Source organism: Acipenser ruthenus, chromosome 20 (genome assembly GCF_902713425.1).
Source record: "Acipenser ruthenus chromosome 20, fAciRut3.2 maternal haplotype, whole genome shotgun sequence".
Taxonomy (NCBI): domain Eukaryota; kingdom Metazoa; phylum Chordata; class Actinopteri; order Acipenseriformes; family Acipenseridae; genus Acipenser; species Acipenser ruthenus.
This window is the reverse complement of record NC_081208.1, coordinates 11,039,567-11,063,195: the sequence shown is the minus strand read 5'-3', so window position 1 is coordinate 11,063,195 and position 23,629 is coordinate 11,039,567. Positions and strand designations below refer to the sequence as shown.

The following is a 23,629-nucleotide window of genomic DNA, read 5'->3' as shown; positions in this document are numbered from 1 at the left end:
GTGCAAAGAGGCCGAACTTTCCTGGGAACACAGAGGGGGGCGTCACATTGGCTCTGACGCTCCCTGGGTGGGGGATGGGAAACAGGCAGGAACTCATTCTCCTCATTAGGCAACAGCAAACCCTACTGGCCAGACACGGAGCACATTCAGAGTGGATTAGAGGCAGGGCTGCTCTCTGTTCTCCAGGATCGGTAGCAAGCCCACCTCTCCTCTAGATTGCTCAGCGTAAAAGCGATTCTGGCTTTATAATTATAATTAGGCTTGTGAGATCGGAGGATGTCACACACCCTAAGAACATCTGTGCTGTGTGGGGGAAAAAGCATAACTGGACATTCCAAATTGGAGGAAAATAAATAAAAATAATAACTGGTCACTCTAAATTAAAAAAAATAATAAAATAAAATAAACGCCTTCATTATGTTATCATGTAGGGCTGTAGCGTGTATTAAAGACTCCCTCATGTTAGCTATTTCTAGAGGACAGAACATTGTAACAGATGAAGGCAAACATATTGAAGACAACACACAATGACAAGTACAGTATGCAGGGTTATTTAAAAGGTACGAGGTATCACTACAGACGTAGGAACATAACTACTAACTTCACTACTAAATACAAACAAAGGTAAAAGGTACACTTTTAATATGACTATGTATTGATTATTTTCACCACTTCCCACAGGTTTATATTTGAAGAAATGTTTTCCAAACACCATTGGTCAACTATAGCCAATCAGATCAATACAATTGTTGCGAGACTGAGCAGCTGATTATACATACATTATACAGAGCCATACATTCTGAATCAAATCTGTAGAGAAGAATTAAGAAGTTAACATCCATCTAATGGCTCTTATCAGTGGGACTTTACAGATATCTGTTGGGCATCAACATCTGTTGGACATCAAGTTTAAGCCAAAACATTTTCAACTTGCAACATCTCATAGGGGCCCCATAAGCACATCACAGTGGAACCACTAATGGAACATGTCTACCAAACTGGAAACACATTTACAGCAATGAGTGTTCAGTTCAGCCCTTACAAGAGTGATTAAAGCACAGCAAAGTGTAGTGAAGCATAATGAAGACACGGTAACACACAGGATAGCATGTGTAATCAGTGGGGACTGTGGAAAAGAACAGATAACATGATTACCCATGGGAAAGCCATGCTATACCCTGCTAAACCTCTATGAGGGAAGTCAGGTTCCTGAATACTGCAGAATTGTGTGTACCACTAGAGGGCACTGTTCTGGGATTAACAATGGCGACTGCCTGCAGATGGGTTATAGATGTATCTAAATAATCCAACCCATTAAAATATTACCAATCTTGGCCCTTTACTTACTTAACACAAAAATGCCCTTAAGAGACGCATTCTCCTTATTCTATTGAGTTGATGTATATATGTTCTATTCTATGGAATTGATACTTATGAAGCTGCTAGGCTGGGAGGCTAAAGTGCTCTACAGTATTTCCTTTCTAATCTTCATGTGCATGTAAATGTGGCAGCTCGCTTCGCTTGGTGAAATATGTCAAATGTACGAGGAGAATCTGACTTGTATCTATTGAGAATAACATATTCATGTAATAGCCTATGCATGTCTAGTTCTTCAAGTAGTAATGTCCTTTAAATGTCCACCCCAAAAATGATAGTATTATGATACACTTTCATCATATGTATACAACATTCCCTCAATTCAGACTGATGAATATTGCAGAACTACTGGCTGCCTTTGCTCTTCATTGAGAAATGGGCTCATGCAATGGAGACTGTCCAGAACAGGACAAAGGTCCTGCCCAGTCTTTCTGCATTGAGTTATTAACATTCCTGATTTACATGTACATTCATCAGAAGACATTTATCTGTTCAGGGAGACTGCGTTAAATAAGCAAGTGGTTTGAGTGGGGAGCCAGTAATGCTGCTGTCTTCATGTGTCAGCTGGGAGGGTTGTGTACATGATTGCGATTACATTGTAAGAAATATTCAAAACACTCTAATTAGCTCTGCAATGTGACGTCACACAGGTGCTGTTGGGACCAGGCGCTCTTGCTCAGTAGTTTGCTATTACTAGTTGTATCCATGGCACATAGTTGGCCACCTTTGTGTAAACCCCAGGGAAGCGTGCATTGGCACAGCTTATTCCCCAGGAAACAATGCCTTGAATTACACCATCGCAGATCAACGGTCCCCCAGAGTCCCCCTGTCGAAAAAACAAGCATTTTATTCTCAAGAAAACAGTTTTCAATTTGTCTGCAAATGTCAGTGATGTGTGCCGTCACACTGAGCTGTTCTTATTGCAGCGTGGAGCTCTACAGTAGATGTCAGTGATGTGTGCCGTCACACTGAGCTGTTCTTATTGCAGCGTGGAGCTCTACAGTAGATGTCAGTGATGTGTGCCGTCACACTGAGCTGTTCTTATTGCAGCGTGGAGCTCTACAGTAGATGTCAGTGATGTGTGCCGTCACACTGAGCTGTTCTTATTGCAGCGTGGAGCTCTACAGTAGATGTCAGTGATGTGTGCCGTCACACTGAGCTGTTCTTATTGCAGCGTGGAGCTCTACAGTAGATGTCAGTGATGTGTGCCGTCACACTGAGCTGTTCTTATTGCAGCGTGGAGCTCTACAGTAGATGTCAGTGATGTGTGCCGTCACACTGAGCTGTTCTTATTGCAGCGTGGAGCTCTACAGTAGATGTCAGTGATGTGTGCCGTCACACTGAGCTGTTCTTATTGCAGCGTGGAGCTCTACAGTAGATGTCAGTGATGTGTGCCGTCACACTGAGCTGTTCTTATTGCAGCGTGGAGCTCTACAGTAGATGTCAGTGATGTGTGCCGTCACACTGAGCTGTTCTTATTGCAGCGTGGAGCTCTACAGTAGATGTCAGTGATGTGTGCCGTCACACTGAGCTGTTCTTATTGCAGCGTGGAGCTCTACAGTAGATGTCAGTGATGTGTGCCGTCACACTGAGCTGTTCTTATTGCAGCGTGGAGCTCTACAGTAGATGTCAGTGATGTGTGCCGTCACACTGAGCTGTTCTTACTGCAGCGTGGAGCTCTACAGTAGATGTCAGTGATGTGTGCCGTCACACTGAGCTGTTCTTACTGCAGCGTGGAGCTCTACAGTAGATGTCAGTGATGTGTGCCGTCACACTGAGCTGTTCTTACTGCAGCGTGGAGCTCTACAGTAGATGTCAGTGATGTGTGCCGTCACACTGAGCTGTTCTTATTGCAGCGTGGAGCTCTACAGTAGATGTCAGTGATGTGTGCCGTCACACTGAGCTGTTCTTATTGCAGCGTGGAGCTCTACAGTAGATGTCAGTGATGTGTGCCGTCACACTGAGCTGTTCTTATTGCAGCGTGGAGCTCTACAGTAGATGTCAGTGATGTGTGCCGTCACACTGAGCTGTTCTTATTGCAGCGTGGAGCTCTACAGTAGATGTCAGTGATGTGTGCCGTCACACTGAGCTGTTCTTATTGCAGCGTGGAGCTCTACAGTAGATGTCAGTGATGTGTGCCGTCACACTGAGCTGTTCTTATTGCAGCGTGGAGCTCTACAGTAGATGTCAGTGATGTGTGCCGTCACACTGAGCTGTTCTTACTGCAGCGTGGAGCTCTACAGTAGATGTCAGTGATGTGTGCCGTCACACTGAGCTGTTCTTATTGCAGCGTGGAGCTCTACAGTAGATGTCAGTGATGTGTGCCGTCACACTGAGCTGTTCTTATTGCAGCGTGGAGCTCTACAGTAGATGTCAGTGATGTGTGCCGTCACACTGAGCTGTTCTTATTGCAGCGTGGAGCTCTACAGTAGATGTCAGTGATGTGTGCCGTCACACTGAGCTGTTCTTATTGCAGCGTGGAGCTCTACAGTAGATGTCAGTGATGTGTGCCGTCACACTGAGCTGTTCTTATTGCAGCGTGGAGCTCTACAGTAGATGTCAGTGATGTGTGCCGTCACACTGAGCTGTTCTTATTGCAGCGTGGAGCTCTACAGTAGATGTCAGTGATGTGTGCCGTCACACTGAGCTGTTCTTATTGCAGCGTGGAGCTCTACAGTAGATGTCAGTGATGTGTGCCGTCACACTGAGCTGTTCTTATTGCAGCGTGGAGCTCTACAGTAGATGTCAGTGATGTGTGCCGTCACACTGAGCTGTTCTTATTGCAGCGTGGAGCTCTACAGTAGATGTCAGTGATGTGTGCCGTCACACTGAGCTGTTCTTATTGCAGCGTGGAGCTCTACAGTAGATGTCAGTGATGTGTGCCGTCACACTGAGCTGTTCTTATTGCAGCGTGGAGCTCTACAGTAGATGTCAGTGATGTGTGCCGTCACACTGAGCTGTTCTTATTGCAGCGTGGAGCTCTACAGTAGATGTCAGTGATGTGTGCCGTCACACTGAGCTGTTCTTACTGCAGCGTGGAGCTCTACAGTAGATGTCAGTGATGTGTGCCGTCACACTGAGCTGTTCTTACTGCAGCGTGGAGCTCTACAGTAGATGTCAGTGATGTGTGCCGTCACACTGAGCTGTTCTTACTGCAGCGTGGAGCTCTACAGTAGATGTCAGTGATGTGTGCCGTCACACTGAGCTGTTCTTATTGCAGCGTGGAGCTCTACAGTAGATGTCAGTGATGTGTGCCGTCACACTGAGCTGTTCTTATTGCAGCGTGGAGCTCTACAGTAGATGTCAGTGATGTGTGCCGTCACACTGAGCTGTTCTTATTGCAGCGTGGAGCTCTACAGTAGATGTCAGTGATGTGTGCCGTCACACTGAGCTGTTCTTATTGCAGCGTGGAGCTCTACAGTAGATGTCAGTGATGTGTGCCGTCACACTGAGCTGTTCTTATTGCAGCGTGGAGCTCTACAGTAGATGTCAGTGATGTGTGCCGTCACACTGAGCTGTTCTTATTGCAGCGTGGAGCTCTACAGTAGATGTCAGTGATGTGTGCCGTCACACTGAGCTGTTCTTACTGCAGCGTGGAGCTCTACAGTAGATGTCAGTGATGTGTGCCGTCACACTGAGCTGTTCTTATTGCAGCGTGGAGCTCTACAGTAGATGTCAGTGATGTGTGCCGTCACACTGAGCTGTTCTTATTGCAGCGTGGAGCTCTACAGTAGATGTCAGTGATGTGTGCCGTCACACTGAGCTGTTCTTATTGCAGCGTGGAGCTCTACAGTAGATGTCAGTGATGTGTGCCGTCACACTGAGCTGTTCTTATTGCAGCGTGGAGCTCTACAGTAGATGTCAGTGATGTGTGCCGTCACACTGAGCTGTTCTTATTGCAGCGTGGAGCTCTACAGTAGATGTCAGTGATGTGTGCCGTCACACTGAGCTGTTCTTATTGCAGCGTGGAGCTCTACAGTAGATGTCAGTGATGTGTGCCGTCACACTGAGCTGTTCTTATTGCAGCGTGGAGCTCTACAGTAGATGTCAGTGATGTGTGCCGTCACACTGAGCTGTTCTTATTGCAGCGTGGAGCTCTACAGTAGATGTCAGTGATGTGTGCCGTCACACTGAGCTGTTCTTATTGCAGCGTGGAGCTCTACAGTAGATGTCAGTGATGTGTGCCGTCACACTGAGCTGTTCTTATTGCAGTGTGGAGCTCTACAGTAGATGTCAGTGATGTGTGCCGTCACACTGAGCTGTTCATTCCTAGGAAGGACAATGCTGTGTAAGTGTGTGTTAACCAGTCTGATTGTTTATCAGTTTGTTTCCTTTAGTTTTGCAGCAATAGACTGCCTGTATTGACGCTTACCAATACAAAGACACTGCAGATGACAGGCAACTAGAAGAGAAAAGCAGCTCCTGAATTCAGCTACCTAACAAAAAACCTCCATATATATCTTACCCAGTGTGCACTTCCATTCGCTACATAGCTCTCAAAGTGCAGTTTCTAAAGAAACACGCTATAGCAAACATGGATTTTCATTTTAAAACAGACATTTGGTACTACACAAAGTTCACAGTTTGCTTGCCTTTCCCTTTCCAGTCTGTTACTGCTTTACTTCATTTTATCCCAACAGTGTCTTCTGGGTCAAAGCATGTCACTGGCTGAAAGCATGTCAGTCAATAGGCAAAGCAGATGATTGGTTATTGACTGGAAATATGCCAGTGAAGGGGTGGGGACAATTCCACCCACCAGGAAGTGGCGTTTCTTTCAAAACTGCACATTTGAGAGCTATAAGCAGTAGGAGTGCATGGATGAGGAATGTATGGCACTATTCTGATAGCTACAACGATGTCAAAACCAGTGCAGCATACTGTACAGAGAGACCTCATAACCCTGTAACAACCGGACAGTCGCACAGGTGCAAAAGCAAGGCACTTACTGTGCTCACCATGCAGAGTGTGAAAGACAGAGGACAGACAGGTGCTCAGTTCTTTGAATGGGGGGCCTAAAAATGAACACAATGAAATATGAAGCTACTTCGTCTAGGAATGTAAATACAGTCTCATGCTATGAAGGGTTTAAAGCATGCAGGCTTGTGTAGAATGTTGTATACAGACAACAGAACATTGTAGAGTAAAATCTAACATTTGTGGCACGACGGCATCCACCCCCACACACATCGCAGCAGTGCCACAGAAAGATAGACTAATAATACTCACATAGGGGCTATAGTAAGTGGCGCTGCAGGGTGATGCATGTACAAAGGGTTAAATCAGGTCACAAGCGGACTCAAATGTAACCAGTTCAATTGCCCATCGCTTTTCATAAGCACTAAATTCAGATACACCCAATTTCCTAAATAATCTGTTTTAAAAAAACACACAACTTACTTGACATGAGTCTTTTCCTCCAGTGTACGATCCAGCACAGACCATGTTATCTGTGATTTTCCCAAAGTACATGATATTACAGGTGCTAGGAGAGATCACAGGGACCTGGACTGCTCGGAGGTCATCAGACAGGGTGTAGCTGTAGACGTAGGTCACCCCCCATCCACTCACTGTGCACACAGTGCCTAGAGGGATGGAACTGTAATACTCGGGAAGGGGGGCTGTTTGAACATAGGCATTAAGATGAGCTGACTGTTCAAGCTGAAAATACAAACAACAAACCCTTTCATCACCCCAAGAATGAACAAAAAAACAGGTAGGAGGGCGTCTTAACTGAATCACAGCATGTAGAAAATCACCCCAATCAGCTCTGCAGTAAAATAGGGTTTATTACAGTGAAAATGTTCCTTAATTCAATCTGTAACCGACTCTTCCCTTACCTTTCAATTCACAAAAGTGGCTAGTGAGAAGTATGTATACCATCTTTAGCCACCAGAGGGCATGCTAAGACAAGAATGGTACAGAAGGTCTGAGTATATTTAGGCTTAAACATACACTATCTTCTATACTTTGTACTTGTTATATATAAACACAATACATACATGTTCAGTGAGTGCTGTGGTTATTTCACTCAAAGCACTTTTCAATGTTCTATTTCACCTTCAAGGCTATAACAGAACTGTAACACAGATATGTCATCATTTATAACCTGTTACTGCTGCAAGCATTCGCAGGGCCATACATATAGAAGCACGCTTTCAAGAAGAATTCAATTGCAGAACCCTTATAAAAGTTTACCATAGTAAAAGCAAAAGGTATGTAAAGCGCATGTAAACCAGGGTACATTACAGTTAATGCATGGTATTACCCATGGAAAGAGCAGGCAAAAGTGCAAAAACGAAAATACCATGGTAGACTTGCATAAGGGAATGGAAACAAAAGGTGTTTTTTTCCTTTAAAACAATATGTTTGTGGGACTGACACATTACTTACCTTCAGCAGCATGATGTCACCGTTGAATGTGGATGGGTTGTAGTAGTTATAAACAATAGCTCTAGAAACATTGATCACCTGCTCAAAGCCCTCATTCTCTGCCAAAGAGTGTTCACTTAGAACCACACTGAGGTATTTGGCCCTACAGAAACACAGCACATATAGCACTATTTCAAAGTTTGTAAAAGGTAAAACAGTCACAGACAAAAGTAAAGGCACCCTGTACTTAATATTGTAGAAGATCATTTAAGAAAGCACAATAATTCAATCATTTAGTGAACATTAGCCACTTAGTAATATGACAAAGACCAAAACTCACAATTTCAAATAATCTTTATACTGTAAGAAGAGTACCAATATTTTTCATGACAAAAGTATTGGTACTGTTACATTAAAAGTCTGTAAAAATGTTAGAACTAATAGAAATATATATTCATTGAATGAAAACCATTACACAGTAATTAAGCTGCATTATAAAGTCAATAGCCAGAAAAGTGGTAACTAATTCCAACATCTATTGAAGAAAAACATATTGGCAACCAAGCAGATGGTCAAGACACAGGAGTTGGATTCATGTTTGAGAAAATCACCATAGCAACTACAACAAAGGAAATGCCTACAAAACAGAATCAAAGAAATATGAAATCCTCACTCAATTAATTCAACAGTTATTCAACTGAAATGCTTGAAGTGGAGATCCAAAGAAAAGTACTGGCACAGCAGGTAGGAGAATCGTCTGAGCAGCTAAAAAAAAATCCAAGACTATCAGCCAAGGACTTAAAGAAAGATTTAGAAGCATCATGCATAATAGTGCACCAAAGAACTGTAGAAAGGCACCTGAACACAGAAGAGCTGTGTGCACGGAGACCTCACTGCTTAAAACTAACTAACTGTCTTAAATATGCCAAGAAACATTAACAGGGATCTGAAGCATCTGAACTAAATTCTCTTGTCCAATGAGACTGAAAAAGGACCCCCCCTCCCCTTCTTACTTCTGGACCTCTGCATCCAATAAAATTACAAATCACACAACGTTCAATTATTTTTTATTCGTCACCAATTTAATAACACATTTAATAACTATCAGTACAAGTAAAACAATTTTGTTTTTGAAATTTATTTTTAAAGACTTCTGCTGTCATCTGTCTTCGCCTTCTTAAAGTAGTACTGTAGTGTGTAATAGAAATCCCTAATGTTCTCTTCACTGCATCACAAGGACGACTGACTGAATCAGACGATCGTGCGGGAGATATGACTCTGCAAACATTTAAAATACGCGCCAGTTATCAGAGATGCCAATTCACAGCGTACCGTCAAAACTGGTACGTAGGGAATCGGACACTGATTTTTCCTCGGGCGTATTCAATGGAAATACTAATTTGATTTCCAGACAGAAAATAGATTGCTTCTTGATGCCCAGGCACCGAAATTAGAGTGGTCGGGCGCTAAGCATTTTCATAACAGATCTGTAAATGTTCTCAAGTTAATTCTTAAGTCAAGGTTCTACCTACAGATAGAAGTACCAGAACTTCTGGCTGGACTACACACCACTGATGATGTGGGGTGTTAGCAGTTCAGGGACGGGGGACATTGATGTGACTGAAGATTGAGTTATTGCAGCCATCTATCAAACCATTCTACAAAGTACAATGATACCATCTGCTCGTAGGCGGATTGGAAGACAGTTTATTTTCCTCAACTCTGGAATTCTTGAAGAAAACGAAGATAAAAGTTCTGTCACAATCACCAGATCTCAATCCAATAGAAATGCTTTGGACTGATGTGAAAAAAGCTGTAGCCAAGAATTGTGTATCCAGTCTGTCTGATCTGAAGGAAATATGCCAGAATGGGCCTAGATTTCACCAAGAAGATGTAACATACAGGTTAAAAATGATCATAAATGTTTGAAAGCCGTAACAAAAGCAAAAGGAGGAACACAAAATATTAAAAGCAGGGGTGGCAATACTTTTGTCATGAACAAATATTTGTCATGAACGAATATTTCACTTTTTGTTATATTAAAAAGTGGTCAAAGCTTAATAAATGTTTGTCCTTAAACTGTTACCTTGAAATGTGGTATAATAAGTATAGTGTGCCAATATGTGTGGTACAATAAGCATAGTGTGACAATACATGTGTATGCGACTGTAAACTACTAGCCCCTACTTTCGAAGTGGCTCAGGACAGTGACCCTCTAACAGGGGTCCCCTAGAAAGTTATGTTACTTACAGACAAACATGTTAGTGCAGTACAGTTTAAGACAAACATGTTAGTGCAGTACAGTGTTATTCTTGAGAACTCACCATCACTGAACACAGACTTCAGAACTCACCATCACTGAACACAGACTTGTGAACTCACCATCACTGAACAGTGACTTGAGAACTAACCATCACTGAACACAGACTTGAGAACTAACCATCACTGAACAGTGACTTGTGAACTCACCATCACTGAACACAGACTTGTACAATTGCAATGACAATATCAGAAAAAGGTAAACTCACGGCCGCAGACAGTGGGCTGCAGACAGGACCCACTGGGGGTGAATCAGGGTCCCACCACAGTAATGTGAGGATCGGAACTGGATGGAAGCCTGGTATTTGATAGAGTAGGGAGTTACCTCATACCCCCCAATGATCTTCTGCTCACAGAATCCTAAACAAAGAGGGGAAAGGAAACTCACATCAGCAACTCATTTTATCAGTTCCTGGAACAAGGTTAGACATTTGAATTATGGAACCATTAACTAATAATAAAAACTGTGATGTAGTTGAACATTGTGTTCTCTTCTTGTAGGTGGTGATTTACAGTTTTCCTATAAACTTACCGTCCCCTGTAGTAACTGAGACGGCAAACGTCTGACGTCAGCTTTTCAAAATGAATTCTGTTTCTACCCGTACATGAACACAACACAACAGACAAACAAACAAACAGTGGCCTGCGGTGTTAAAGTTTGATCCGAGGAAGACAGAGAGAAATTCTTACAAGAGCAGAACACAACTACAATAAGAGACAAATTCAGTTACAAACAACCTCAGAGAAGCTGATGAAACGCAAGATATGCATGAAATTCGGTTAGTCCCAGTTGAAATAATAATAATAAACATAATCATAATAAAATTCATTATGGAGTGGGCAATTGATCCACAGTGAAAAATACAGCAATTGAAAGTATGATTCAGATCCAATTTGCATTTAGAAACACTAATATACTTTAATATCCTGCAGTTATATTAAACAAGAATACACAGATTACAAAACAAACAGCAGTGATTTTCTTTAAATGCACACAGAACAAATAATATTAACACAATAACTTGTGGATTACTCAAATATGTCTTTAATAACTATTAAAACAGATAATGACACCAAACATGACAGCATTGTTAATGCTAAATGTAAATAGTAGGTATCGTCACAATTCATTTTCACTGTGAGTGGAAAGTCTGTGTTAATGTGCTTTCACCCGAGTTCAGGAGCTGTTCCACTCGCCTGCCTTGAAATAACAGCTACATGTAATGGGGCGACAAGTGTAAAAAAAGCACTAATGTTTTAACAGCTTTTTCCCCCCCCCCAGATTTAATGTAAATCGCATATTTGTTCCTAGATAACTAAAAAAAGTCCAGATTTAGCAAAATACATAAATGTTAACAAACACATTCTTTAAAAAGTCAGTGTGTAATGGCAACTCTGCAGCATAGAATGCCAAATCAAATGCGTCAATGGGCGTGGGCTTGCATGTTAGTTTCAGATTTAGCTGGAAAAATATATATTTTTGTGAAAAACCAGATTTAAGATTTATTTTTTTAATTAATTGCTGAACGATAATGTTTTTCAGATGTATTTGTTAGGTAAATGTTGAATCGCCAAGTTTAAAAAAAAAAAAAAGATTTAATAAACTGACTTTAAATGCCGGAGTTGTGATACTCTTATGTATTTAGCTTAATCTGGACTTTTTTGGGGTTAAATCTAGGAAAAAATACACGATTTACACGAAATCGGGAAAAAAACACCTGGTATAATATAAAAGGTCAGTTATAATGTTTTAATGTGTGTGTCAACGGGAGGTTGGGGGGGGGGGGGGGGGGGGGGGCGGCATATAAAAATTTGGTGCACCACCGATCTACTGTTCAGACACTGCTGGCTGAATCTAGCGCTAGCCAGTGTTCAGACACTGCGGAATCTAGCGCTAGCCAGTGTTCAGACACTGCGGAATCTAGCGCTAGCCAGTGTTCAGACACTGCGGAATCTAGCGCTAGCCAGTGTTCAGACACTGCGGAATCTAGCGCTAGCCAGTGTTCAGACACTGCGGAATCTAGCGCTAGCCAGTGTTCAGACACTGCGGAATCTAGCGCTAGCCAGTGTTCAGACACTGCTGATACCATTTCCTTTTGTAACACTTACTAATGTAAAGACAGTTTGGCTAATCTACCAGTGTTACATCTATCTGTGACAGACACCTGGAACTGAAGAGCAGCTCCTGAACTCACAGCAAAGCACCTCGACACAGAATCAGCAACACAAAAGAATTGAGGATTGAGATAAGAAGCAGTCTGAATGAATGCAAACATGATAAACAGGTAAAGAAAAGAAAGAAGAAAAGGAATTGAACACACTGAGCTAGATACTGTGCAAGGATAACGTATATTACCTCTTAAAACGAACAACAGCAGAAGAGCTGTTATATGCAAATAGAGTACATCCATGTTTAATTCTCATCTGCAACTGAAAAAAACAAAACATGTCAAAATGTCATTTATTTTTAATTGAGATCTTTTTACATGATGTAAAACTTTAAAGAAAAAAACGTTCAAGTTATTTATTATAAAATCCCTGCTTCAAATCAGAATTGTAACGATCATCAAGTTATTATAAAATCCCTGCTTCAAATCAGAATTGTAACGATCATCAAGTTATTATAAAATCCCTGCTTCAAATCAGAATTGTAACGATCATCAAGTTATTATAAAATCCCTGCTTCAAATCAGAATTGTAACGATCATCAAGTTATTATAAAATCCCTGCTTCAAATCAGAATTGTAACGATCATCAAGTTATTATAAAATCCCTGCTTCAAATCAGAATTGTAACGATCATCAAGTTATTATAAAATCCCTGCTTCAAATCAGAATTGTAACGATCATCAAGTTATTATAAAATCCCTGCTTCAAATCAGAATTGTAACGATCATCAAGTTATTATAAAATCCCTGCTTCAAATCAGAATTGTAACGATCATCAAGTTATTATAAAATCCCTGCTTCAAATCAGAATTGTAAGGTTAAACTGTAAGACACTAAGTCAAACAGACACATGTTTTGGCTAGCACCTTTTTCAATGTACTGTTATGTGTAGTTTTACCTGATTACAAAATCTAACAAAGGCTACATTTCTAAATACCTTATACAAACAATATGAAACACAATCTAGCTAAAGTTATGTACTTTAAACAATGTTAAATATATAACAGGTGTGTGTTTAATCCAGTCCTCACCTCTCCCCTCCACTGCCTTGGACAATTCTCAGACTGCAGTGCCTGGGATTTAGTTTATTACTTTTTATAATGTAACTGTATCTGTGTTGCTGCTATTATCATATACAATGAAAGATGCCTACAGTGTAACTGAAACACAATTAAAAACGAGTGACCTAATATAAGACAAAGAGCCCCACCCTGCAGCATTGTCACTTCACTGCTAAGAAGCCTTTAAGAGCTCTCCATTGCTCATTGTGCACTTTATTCAACGAGAAATCAAATACTATCTGACAGAGATAATAGTATATCAAATATATATATACTACAAAAGAATATTGATAATCACAAGTAAATATCAAAGCAGGGATACATGATAAATGATACTAATGTGTCTTAAATATAGTATCTCTTTCTCTCGATCTATATAGTCTCTCTTTCTCTTGATCTATATAGTATCTCTTTCTCTCAATCTATATAGTCTCTCTTTCTCTTGATCTATATAGTATCTCTTTCTCTCAATCTATAGGACCGACACAAATTATGGAAACAGAAAGACTGGGGTTGGGATTTTACTGCCCATTCTCTTCACTCACAACAACAACACTGCACTTATATAGAGCCTTTCCAGGGCAGGTTCCCTCACAGCACTCAGACCCCGTACTCACAACAACAACACTGCACTTATATAGAGCCTTTCCAGAGCAGGTTCCCTCACAGCACTCAGACCCCGTACTCACAACAACAACACTGCACTTATATAGAGCCTTTCCAGGGCAGGTTCCCTCACAGCACTCAGACCCCGTACTCACAACAACAACACTGCACTTATATAGAGCCTTTCCAGGGCAGGTTCCCTCACAGCACTCAGTCCCCGTACTCACAACAACAACACTGCACTTATATAGAGCCTTTCCAGAGCAGGTTCCCTCACAACACTCAGACCCCGTACTCACAACAACAACACTGCACTTATATAGAGCCTTTCCAGGGCAGGTTCCCTCACAGCACTCAGACCCCGTACTCACAACAACAACACTGCACTTATATAGAGCCTTTCCAGAGCAGGTTCCCTCACAGCACTCAGTCCCCGTACTCACAACAACAACACTGCACTTATATAGAGCCTTTCCAGAGCAGGTTCCCTCACAGCACTCAGTCCCCGTACTCACAACAACAACACTGCACTTATATAGAGCCTTTCCAGAGCAGGTTCCCTCACAGCACTCAGACCCCGTACTTACCAAATACCAGACATCTCTCAAGAGATCCTTTTCTCCTCTTTAAAATTATACAATATATTTTAATGAGCAAGACCTCTCCTAGCAGAACACACACACTGTCACTCAGACTCTCTCACTAAATATCTTGGGATCCCTGAATAGATCATTGTGTCCTCTTTAATAACATGCTATGGATTTCAATGAGCAATCCGTCTCAAAATTTCAGTGCGGTCCTAAATACCATAGCAATGCGGAATGACAGTGGAGCATGTGTTCTCGATTGTCCTGAGTGGTGACTGCTGAGACTGGTGCATATTCAATGCAGCGTTGTCCTTAAAATGTAGAATATCATAGCAGCTGCTTTACAATCCAAGCCAAGGCCAGAGCAGCTAACCATGAGCATGCTTACTGGCTGTGTCTTACACAGCATCCTAAACATGAATGTGCTTACTGGCTGTGTCTTACACAGCATACTAGAAAATATTGTGTATAATATATGGTTGGATAATAATTATAAAATGGTATTAATATTTGAATGTGACGTCATTTCCATTTGATCCAATCAAACTGAATAGATTAACATGACTTGAAACCCCTTCCAGCCCCTTGTGGAGTCCATGCCATGTCGTTTCAGGGCTGGGCAAACAGCCGTCCAACCTGATATAAGCTACAGGCCATAGCTTGCAGAGTTACCTTTCATTTGCCATGGGTCTTGCAGGTCAGCTGTGTGACAGATGGCCCCAAGTTAGATTGTCTTTAATGAAGAACAAAACCCACGACAGCCCCGCAAAGCAGCTCTGTGTCCTGAGCTGAAGGAAGGGCACTAACGAAAGAGAAGCTCAGTTATCTCCAGGTAATTCCCACAGCAGAGGATATTATTAGTATTGTAGAGGGGCACATGCCCATTCCTCAGTGACTCTGGCAGGTTCTAATAAGGAATTGCAGCATGAGAAGGGAACTTTGTGAGGGTTTTTCAGCTGCTGTAACCAGAGAGGTTTCCTTATTGATAAATATTAGTAATGTAACAACCTCCAGAGGTAAATCAAAATAATTTTTATTACCTAATCGCAATTATATTCCCACCCGCAGTAAGCCATATATTATAAGGTAGGTGAGCTGAGTGCCCAATTCAAGAAATAAAACATGGGGTGAAAACAAACCACAAAGAAAGAATAGATATACTGGATAACAATAAAACTGGTAGAAAAAAGAATATATAGAAAGTTGATTTAAGAAAAGTAATCTAGCAGCAGAAAGAGTAAATAGGTTTGATCTCACCCAGCATTTGGGAAACGATACAACAGCAAAATCACCCTGGTTTGGAAATGTCCGTCCAATAAATGATTTCCCAATGTAGAGGCAGCTCGGACGAATAATCCTTTTAAATCAGAGGGTAAAACAGGAACAGCTTGGTGAGACAATGAACAGGAATCCAGAGGGTGGACATAAAGACTTCAATAAATCTCTATTCATTTGCTGAAGCAAAGTTCAAACTCAGCTAAAGAAGTTAATTATAGCATTGATTCCATTTTTTGATATACACTTCTTGCCTAAGTGTTTTTTTTTATTCTTCAAAAGCAGTATCTTGAAAATACTTTTTCTAACTAACAAACCCACACCCTACACCCTACACCCTACACCCTACACCCTTCTCTCTTCTCTCTTCTCTCTTCTCTCTTCTCTCTCCTCTCTCCTCTCTCCTCTCTACACAAAAACTGACTCCCTCTTAACCAGATAGGTGCCTGTAATAAAGAAATTGCAAATGGCTCAATGAGACAAAGATAATCAATTAAGTAGAACCAGGCCATTGCTATAAGGACACTTAAAAACAATTAACAAGATAAATAGGAGAACAGATGTATGGATAATTACTAATATGTTATGTATGGAAAACAGAATATATAAAGATTTCAATAACTTTCAGCATCTACCAGGAAAAATTACATTTGTGGCTTTAATATATAAATGCTTAATAAGCTTCAATTAAACTTTGATAACCTGGCCAGGTTTTCTGCCATTCAATTAAGTATAGCAGGCAGCAAACTTCTACTGCTGCACAAGTGTAGCTAATGCTACAAGTAAAGGGCAGGATTTGTTGTGTAATTCTCAAAATAGGCCATGAGGGAATTCCCTGAAGTACTGTGTCATGTTCTCTGCTACTATATTTATATAGATGTTTATTTGTAGTTTTGTTTTCAGGTCTTTTCTTGTTATCTACAACCATCAGTCACAGAATGTCCTATCACTGTTTATTTATTTATTTATTTTATTTATTGCATTTATATAGCGCTTTTTATACAAAAGTATTGCAAAGCACTGTAGAGTACATAGCAGAAAAAAAGAACAAACCACAATACATTTGTATAGCATGTCACACATACAACTGCCACAATCAGACCATATAAATAACATGCTTTCCATTACATGATATGTTAAAAATTTGAACTTGGCTCTCACCAAGATAAGCGCCAAATAAGACTGCCGAGGTTGCTGTGGCCACTGACTGTGTACGAGGTTTCTTTGACAACAGTAGAGAAGCTGGAAGCTTTAATCAGTTCATACATCAGGAAATGGTTGGGAGTTCCACGCTGCCTCAGCAGAGTGGGACTTTATGGTAAAGGAATACTGCAGCTACCAGTCTCTGCTCTAACCGAGGAGTTTAAGTGCGCCAAGGTCAGACTGGAAATGACATTAGTAGAGTCACGCGATAAATGCGTAAGGGAGGCAGCACCTGTGTTGAAAACTGGAAGAAAGTGGGCGGCAAAGAAAGCTGTGGAAGATGCAAAGGCTGCCCTTCGAATTGGTGATATCATGGGGCAAGTTCAGCATGGAAGAGGGGGTCTTGGTTTCAGTTCAACTCCTCCTACATGGCACAAGGCGGCCCCAGCTCAAAGAAGGAAGCTGGTAGTCAACGAGGTGCAAAAGCAGGAGGAGAGGATGAGGTGTATAAAGGCCATTTCCCAGGCCAAACAGGGAGAATGGATGAGATGGGAGAGTGTGGAACAACGCAAGATTGGCTGGCAAGACCTATGGTCAATGGAACAGAGCAGGATCAGTTTCCTCATCAGGTCAACATATGATGTTCTCCCATCACCACAGAACCTAAACCTCTGGGTTGGAGAGGATCCCTCATGTCCTTTGTGTTCATCACCTGCAACATTAAGGCACATTTTGACAGGATGTAAGGTGGCTCTTAGCCAAGGACGGTTTACTTGGCGCCATGACCAGGTGCTGCGATGTTTGGCCTTAGCATTGGAAGACAAGCGTAACATGACCAATAAGTTGCCACCTGTTCCATCAAAACATTACACACAAAAGACAACATTCCTCCGCCCAGGAGAGCAACCACCAAGAAAAGGTGTTAAAACCAATCCTCGCCCAGGACAACTGGAAGCTGCTAGAGACTGGAATATGCTGGCAGATGTTGGTCAACGGCTTATTTTCCCACCTGAGATTGCCACCACTAACCTTCGACCAGATATTGTCTTGTGGTCTGGATCAGCACGCCTTGTTCACCTGGTAGAGTTAACAGTGCCATGGGAGGACGCTGTAGATGAGGCGTATGAGAGGAAGAAACTGCGGTATGCTCAACTAGCCACTGAAGTGGAACAGCGAGGATGGAGAGTTCGGGTTTACCCAGTGGAAGTGGGTTGTCGAGGATTTGTGGCACACTCTACAACCCGGTTTCTCAGAGACGTCGGATTCAGTGGCCAAGAGTTGCGTCGCACAGTGAAGAACTTATCTGAAGCAGCAGAGAGGAGCAGCAACTGGCTGTGGTTGAGACGGAAAGATTCTGGCTGGGGACAGGTAAGTAAGCTGGGCTGAGTTGAGTGGGGGACGGAGGGGGGTGAAGCTGGGACGCCAGAATCACCGTCGAGCCCTCTTGAGGTGTCGTGGGCTAGTCGACGAAACACTGAGGATGGAAGGTGCCCACTTGAAAACCCCAGAGATGTACCCTACTTAGCTCAATCCAGACGGTTGTCATGCTGATGCGCTGGGGAGGCCGCACTTTGGTTGATCCCCGGAGCCAGCATCGCAGCCGTTGTGTGTGCTGATGCGCCAGGGAGGCAAAATAAGCTGATCCCTGGAGCCAGCATTACACTTCAGCCATTAACACCAGACAGAAGGATATCTACATCATCATATGGAAGGAAACGTAAATGGATGGAGATGCATATGGATCACATTAGTTTACTGTAAAGCTACGTCTTAGTTGGTGCTTATCTTGGCGAGAGCCGAGTTCAAATCAGCATGAAGTTTTAACATCTACTCTCGTGTAATGGAAATCAGCTTTACAGTAAACTAATGTGATCCAGCGCATCAGCATGACAACCGTCTGGATTGAGCTAAGTAGGGTTGTGGCAAAGTGCCCCGCCCCTGTGTGCATTTGTGTGTTTTGTGTATGTATGCGTGCGTATGTAAATGTTGGTGTATAGTCATTGGTACACGGGATATAAACGGGTCTGTGTTTCACGTGTATTTAAATTGTGTATTTGTATTTAGGCACGGGGATGGCACATCACATCACGTGCAAGTAAAAAGTAATATGCGAGCACGGGGAATTGCACTTTAATTAATTCACGTGCAGTTGTACCGAGATTCCAATTGAATGATTGACTAGCAATCGAATCTCGGTACAACTGCATAAAAGCTGCATGTTTTCACTCACTGGGGGTTGGTGTTCGGTGAGTGGAGAACGAGTGTGGAGAAGGAGAAAGTAAATAGTAAGAAAGTAAGAACGTAAATAACTGTCTCACTCACCGTGTTTCGTTTGTCTGTCTGTTTACTGTCTAGTCCGTTTTGTTTACCTGTTTATTTTGGCGCAAGTGCCGTGTCCTGTTTTTTGTGTTTTGTTACAAACGTTTATTTTCTGTCTGTTTATTCATTAAATGCTGAGCGAAAGCATTCGCTCAGCTCCACCAAACTCCACATCTCTCTGTCGTTTGTGTTCCTGTCTTCTGGTCTGACGTCACCCACTCAGCCATTCTTGTCACACGTGGTGTCAGAACCGGGACAACAGCGCCTCCAGGGCTCAGGCCAGAGCGGGAACCGCAGTTTTTTTTTTTGTGGAAAAGTAAATAAAAAAAAAATAAATAAAAAAAAATGGAAGGCTGGAACTGGAGAGACGGCTGCAGTGAGCTGGAGGATCTCCTCGGCAGGTTGGAGGACCAAGGTTGGTGCCTTGCCTGCGGGGTGTATGGGCACACGGTGGCTGTCTGCCCCTTCCAGGAAGAGGAGGAGGAACCAGCCCAAAGGAGGAAGGTTAGCAGAAGGAGGCAGAGAGGGGGAAAAATGAGGAGGAAGCAGAGGGAGCCAAGGTGGTGCACCATGTGCATTGCATATGGGCATGAGGACGAGGACTGCCCAGAGCAGGAGCCAGGGGAGGAGGAGCCCGAACGTCCTGCGCCTGAGTGGGAGGAGCCCGAACGTCCTGCGCCTGAGTGGGAGGAGCCCGAACGTCCTGCGCCTAAGTGGGAGGAGCCCGAACGTCCACAGTCCGAGTGGGAGGAGCCCGAACGTCCACAGCCCGAGTGGGAGGAGCCCGAACGTCCACAGCCCGAGTGGGAGGAGCCGGTGCGTCCACGTCCCAAGAGGGAGGAGTCGGTGCGTCCACGTCCCAAGAGGGAGGAGTCGGTGCGTCCACGGCCCAAAAGGGAGGAGTCGGTGCGTCCACGGCCCAAAAGGGAGGAGTCGGTGCGTCCACGGCCCGAGAGGGAGGAGTCGGTGCGTCCACGGCCCGAGAGGGAGGAGTCGGTGCGCCCTGTGTCCGGAGGGGAGGAGCTGAAGGCCCAAACCCCTATTTTTTTTTGGGAGGGACGAGGGCGTGAAGCTCAGGCTCCACAGCAGCCGCTGTTTTTGCTGCTGAAGGGAGCCCAGCGGAGACGCCCGCCACTAGCTCTACCCCCGCTGTCGGAGGAGCCGGCAGCGCCACCAGCCCTACCCCCGCTGTCGGAGGAGCCGGCAGCGCCTCCACCACCACCCGAGGGAGAGGAGCAGGAGCTGCCTCTGCCTCCACCACCACCCGAGGGAGAGGAGCAGGAGCTGCCTCTGCCTCCACCACCACCCGAGGGAGAGGAGCAGGAGCTGCCTCTGCCTCCACCACCCGAGGGAGAGGAGCAGGAGCTGCCTCTGCCTCCACCACCCGAGGGAGAGGAGCAGGAGCTGCCTCTGCCTCCACCACCTGAGGGAGAGGAGCAGCAGCTGCCTCTGCCTCCACCGCCACCACCACCGCAAGGAGCAGAGGAGCAGGAGCTGCCTCTGCCTCCACCATCTCCAGGAGCAGAGGAGCAGGAGCTGCCTCTGCCTCCGCCACCACCACCGCAAGGAGCAGAGGAGCAGGAGCTGCCTCTGCCTCCACCATCTCCAGGAGCAGAGGAGCAGGAGCTGCCTCTGCCTCCGCCACCATCACCGCAAGGAGCAGAGGAGCTGGAGCTGCCTCTGCCTCCACCACCGCCAGGAGCAGAGGAGCTGGAGCTGCCTCTGCATCCACCACCGCCAGGAGCAGAGGAGCTGGAGCTGCCTCTGCCTCCACCACCACCACCGCAAGGAGCAGAGGAGCAGGAGCTGCCTCTGCCTCCGCCACCACCACCGCAAGGAGCAGAGGAGCTGGAGCTGCCTCTGCCTCCACCACCGCCAGGAGCAGAGGAGCTGGAGCTGCCTCTGCCTCCACCACCGCCAGGAGCAGAGGAGCTGGAGCTGCCTCTGCCTCCACCACCGCCAGGAGCAGAGGAGCTGGAGCTGCCTCTGCTGCCCGTACCTCCGCAGGGAGTACGGTGGCCGGAGCCCCAGAAAGGGGAGCTGCCGGCCACGAAGAAGGGGGAGGAGGTCTGGAGACAACTTTCCCCAGCAGCAGTTTCGCTGCAGGAGTTCTTGTGGCCGGAGCCCCACAGGAGGGAGCTGCCGGCTATGAAGAAGGGGGAGGTCGGGGGACCACCTGCCCCCGCAGCTTTTTCGCTGCAGGACGGGACCAACAGGCTGTCAGCCGTGCCACTACCGGCAGGGGTGCTGACAGCATTGCCAGCCAAGGGCCCACTGAAGCCTCCCTTCCCAGCCCGAGACTTTGTCCTGGACTGTTGGGTTTTTAAGGGGGGAGGTGGCCGTTGAGGCCATGTGTGCTGCGCACAAGGGGGGGTATATGTGGCAAAGTGCCCCGCCCCTGTGTGCATTTGTGTGTTTTGTGTATGTATGCGTGCGTATGTAAATGTTGGTGTATAGTCATTGGTACACGGGATATAAACGGGTCTGTGTTTCACGTGTATTTAAATTGTGTATTTGTATTTAGGCACGGGGATGGCACATCACATCACGTGCAAGTAAAAAGTAATATGCGAGCACGGGGAATTGCACTTTAATTAATTCACGTGCAGTTGTACCGAGATTCCAATTGAATGATTGACTAGCAATCGAATCTCGGTACAACTGCATAAAAGCTGCATGTTTTCACTCACTGGGGGTTGGTGTTCGGTGAGTGGAGAACGAGTGTGGAGAAGGAGAAAGTAAATAGTAAGAAAGTAAGAACGTAAATAACTGTCTCACTCACCGTGTTTCGTTTGTCTGTCTGTGCACTGTCTGTTTACTGTCTAGTCCGTTTTGTTTACCTGTTTATTTTGGCGCAAGTGCCGTGTCCTGTTTTTTGTGTTTTGTTACAAACGTTTATTTTCTGTCTGTTTATTCATTAAATGCTGAGCGAAAGCATTCGCTCAGCTCCACCAAACTCCACATCTCTCTGTCGTTTGTGTTCCTGTCTTCTGGTCTGACGTCACCCACTCAGCCATTCTTGTCACAAGGGTACATCTCTGGGGTCTTCAAGTGGGCACCTTCCGTCCTCTTTGTTTCGTCGACTAGCCCATGACATTCTGGCATCCCAGCATCACCCCCCTCCATCCCCCACTCAACTCAGCCCAGCTTACTTACCCGTACATCAGCGTTGCTTTCTTTCTATTGTGCTTGAGATCCCCAGCCAGAATCTTTCCGTCTCAACCACAGCCAGTTGCTGCTACTTTCTGCTGCTTCAGATAAGTTCTTCACTGTGCGACGCAGCATCTGCCAGCATTTTCCAGTCTCTAGCAGCTTACAGTTGTCCTGGGTGAGGCTTGGTTTTAACACCTTTTCTTGGTGGTTGCTTTCCTGGACGGAGGAATATTGTCTTTTGTGTGTAATGGAACTGGTGGCAACTTATTGGCCATGTTACGCTTGTCTTCCAATGCTAAGGCCAGACATCGCAACACCTGGTCATGGCACCAAGTAAACCATCCTTGACTAAGACCCACCTTACATCCTGTCAAAATACACATAATACAAAAGCAGCAATTTTAAAGTTACATTAAAACCCACTAAGATAAGAAAGCCATTTTATAAAAGTGTGTTTTTAGTTTTGACTTGAAAACTGTAAAGGTCACAACTTCCCTGACAAATGAAGGCAGAGCATTCCATAATTTAGGAGCTCTACAAGAAAAAGCCCTACCTCCCATGTTGCTTTTGTTGACCTTAGGAATAACCAGCAGCCCCGCATCCTGTGATCTCAGAGTGCGGTTTGGAAGATACGGGGTCAGTAACTCCTGCAAATAACTAGGTGCTAATCCATTCAGGGCCTAGTAAGTTAACAGCAAAATTTTAAAATCAATTCTATACTGCACAGGAAGCCAGTGTAAAGAGGCCAAAACAGGGGTAATATGTTCACTTTTCCTGGTTTTAGCCATAATTCTAGCGGCGGTATTCTGAACAAGCTACAAGTGGGATACCCCCTCAGCTCTATACACTTGCTGCACTTTGAATTTACTGAGGAAAATTGATCATCATGATTACTTTTTCAGTGATGCTGAGTTCACATGTGCACATGTTTATAACCTTTCTTATTTCTAGCCCCCAGTGAGTACTTTCTAACTGATGTAACACAAGCATGGTTGTCAATTTTCAAATTAAGAGAAAGTGGCCAAGACTTCCTCAGTAAATTCAAAGTGCAGCGAGTGTACAGAGTTGAGGGGGGATTATATTGAAACACAGTGAAGGAATCCTGCCTCCACCTCCTCAGGTAGATCACCTTTCTAGTGTCCATTTTAGGTATTCCAATGGCAACTAAATTATTCATTTTAAAAAAGTACTGCTTTTGCATGGCTTTAACACCTTGATCATTATTATTTATTTCTTAGCAGACGCCCTTATCC

General features: G+C 44.1%; 1 protein-coding gene across 5 annotated transcripts; it reads right to left on the bottom strand.

Annotated features, from left to right (window-relative positions):
• Window positions 1-617: 617 nt before the first annotated feature.
• LOC117425516 (trypsin I-P1-like) lies at window positions 618-22,237 on the bottom strand. Of its 5 annotated transcripts, none has more exons than XM_058993473.1 (6): window positions 22,006-22,237; window positions 12,422-12,495; window positions 10,275-10,425; window positions 7,768-7,909; window positions 6,775-7,035; window positions 618-2,203 (listed from the first exon to the last, which is right to left on the bottom strand). In XM_058993473.1, the coding sequence occupies exons 2-6, from the start codon at window positions 12,474-12,476 to the stop codon at window positions 2,054-2,056; spliced, it is 759 nt and encodes a 252-aa protein (XP_058849456.1). In that variant the 5' UTR covers window positions 12,477-12,495; window positions 22,006-22,237; the 3' UTR covers window positions 618-2,053. The 5 variants fall into 5 exon arrangements, with proteins under 5 accessions (XP_058849456.1, XP_058849458.1, XP_058849455.1 ...); XM_058993475.1 differs by lacking the exon at window positions 22,006-22,237 and adding an exon at window positions 19,227-19,245; XM_058993472.1 differs by lacking the exon at window positions 22,006-22,237 and adding an exon at window positions 15,159-15,324.
• Window positions 22,238-23,629: the final 1,392 nt, after the last annotated feature.

Bases quoted from the DNA above. Each gene is read 5' to 3' on its own strand.
- LOC117425516 (XM_058993473.1), bottom strand. From the start codon at position 12,476: ATGGATGTACTCTATTTGCATATAACAGCTCTTCTGCTGTTGTTCGTT. The intron at 7,910-10,274 runs GTGAGTTTACCT...GTGTTTCTGTAG, and splicing joins GCAGCCCACTGTCTGCGGCC to GGCCAAATACCTCAGTGTGG. The intron at 7,036-7,767 runs GTAAGTAATGTG...TTGTATTTTCAG, and splicing joins GTGACATCATGCTGCTGAAG to CTTGAACAGTCAGCTCATCT.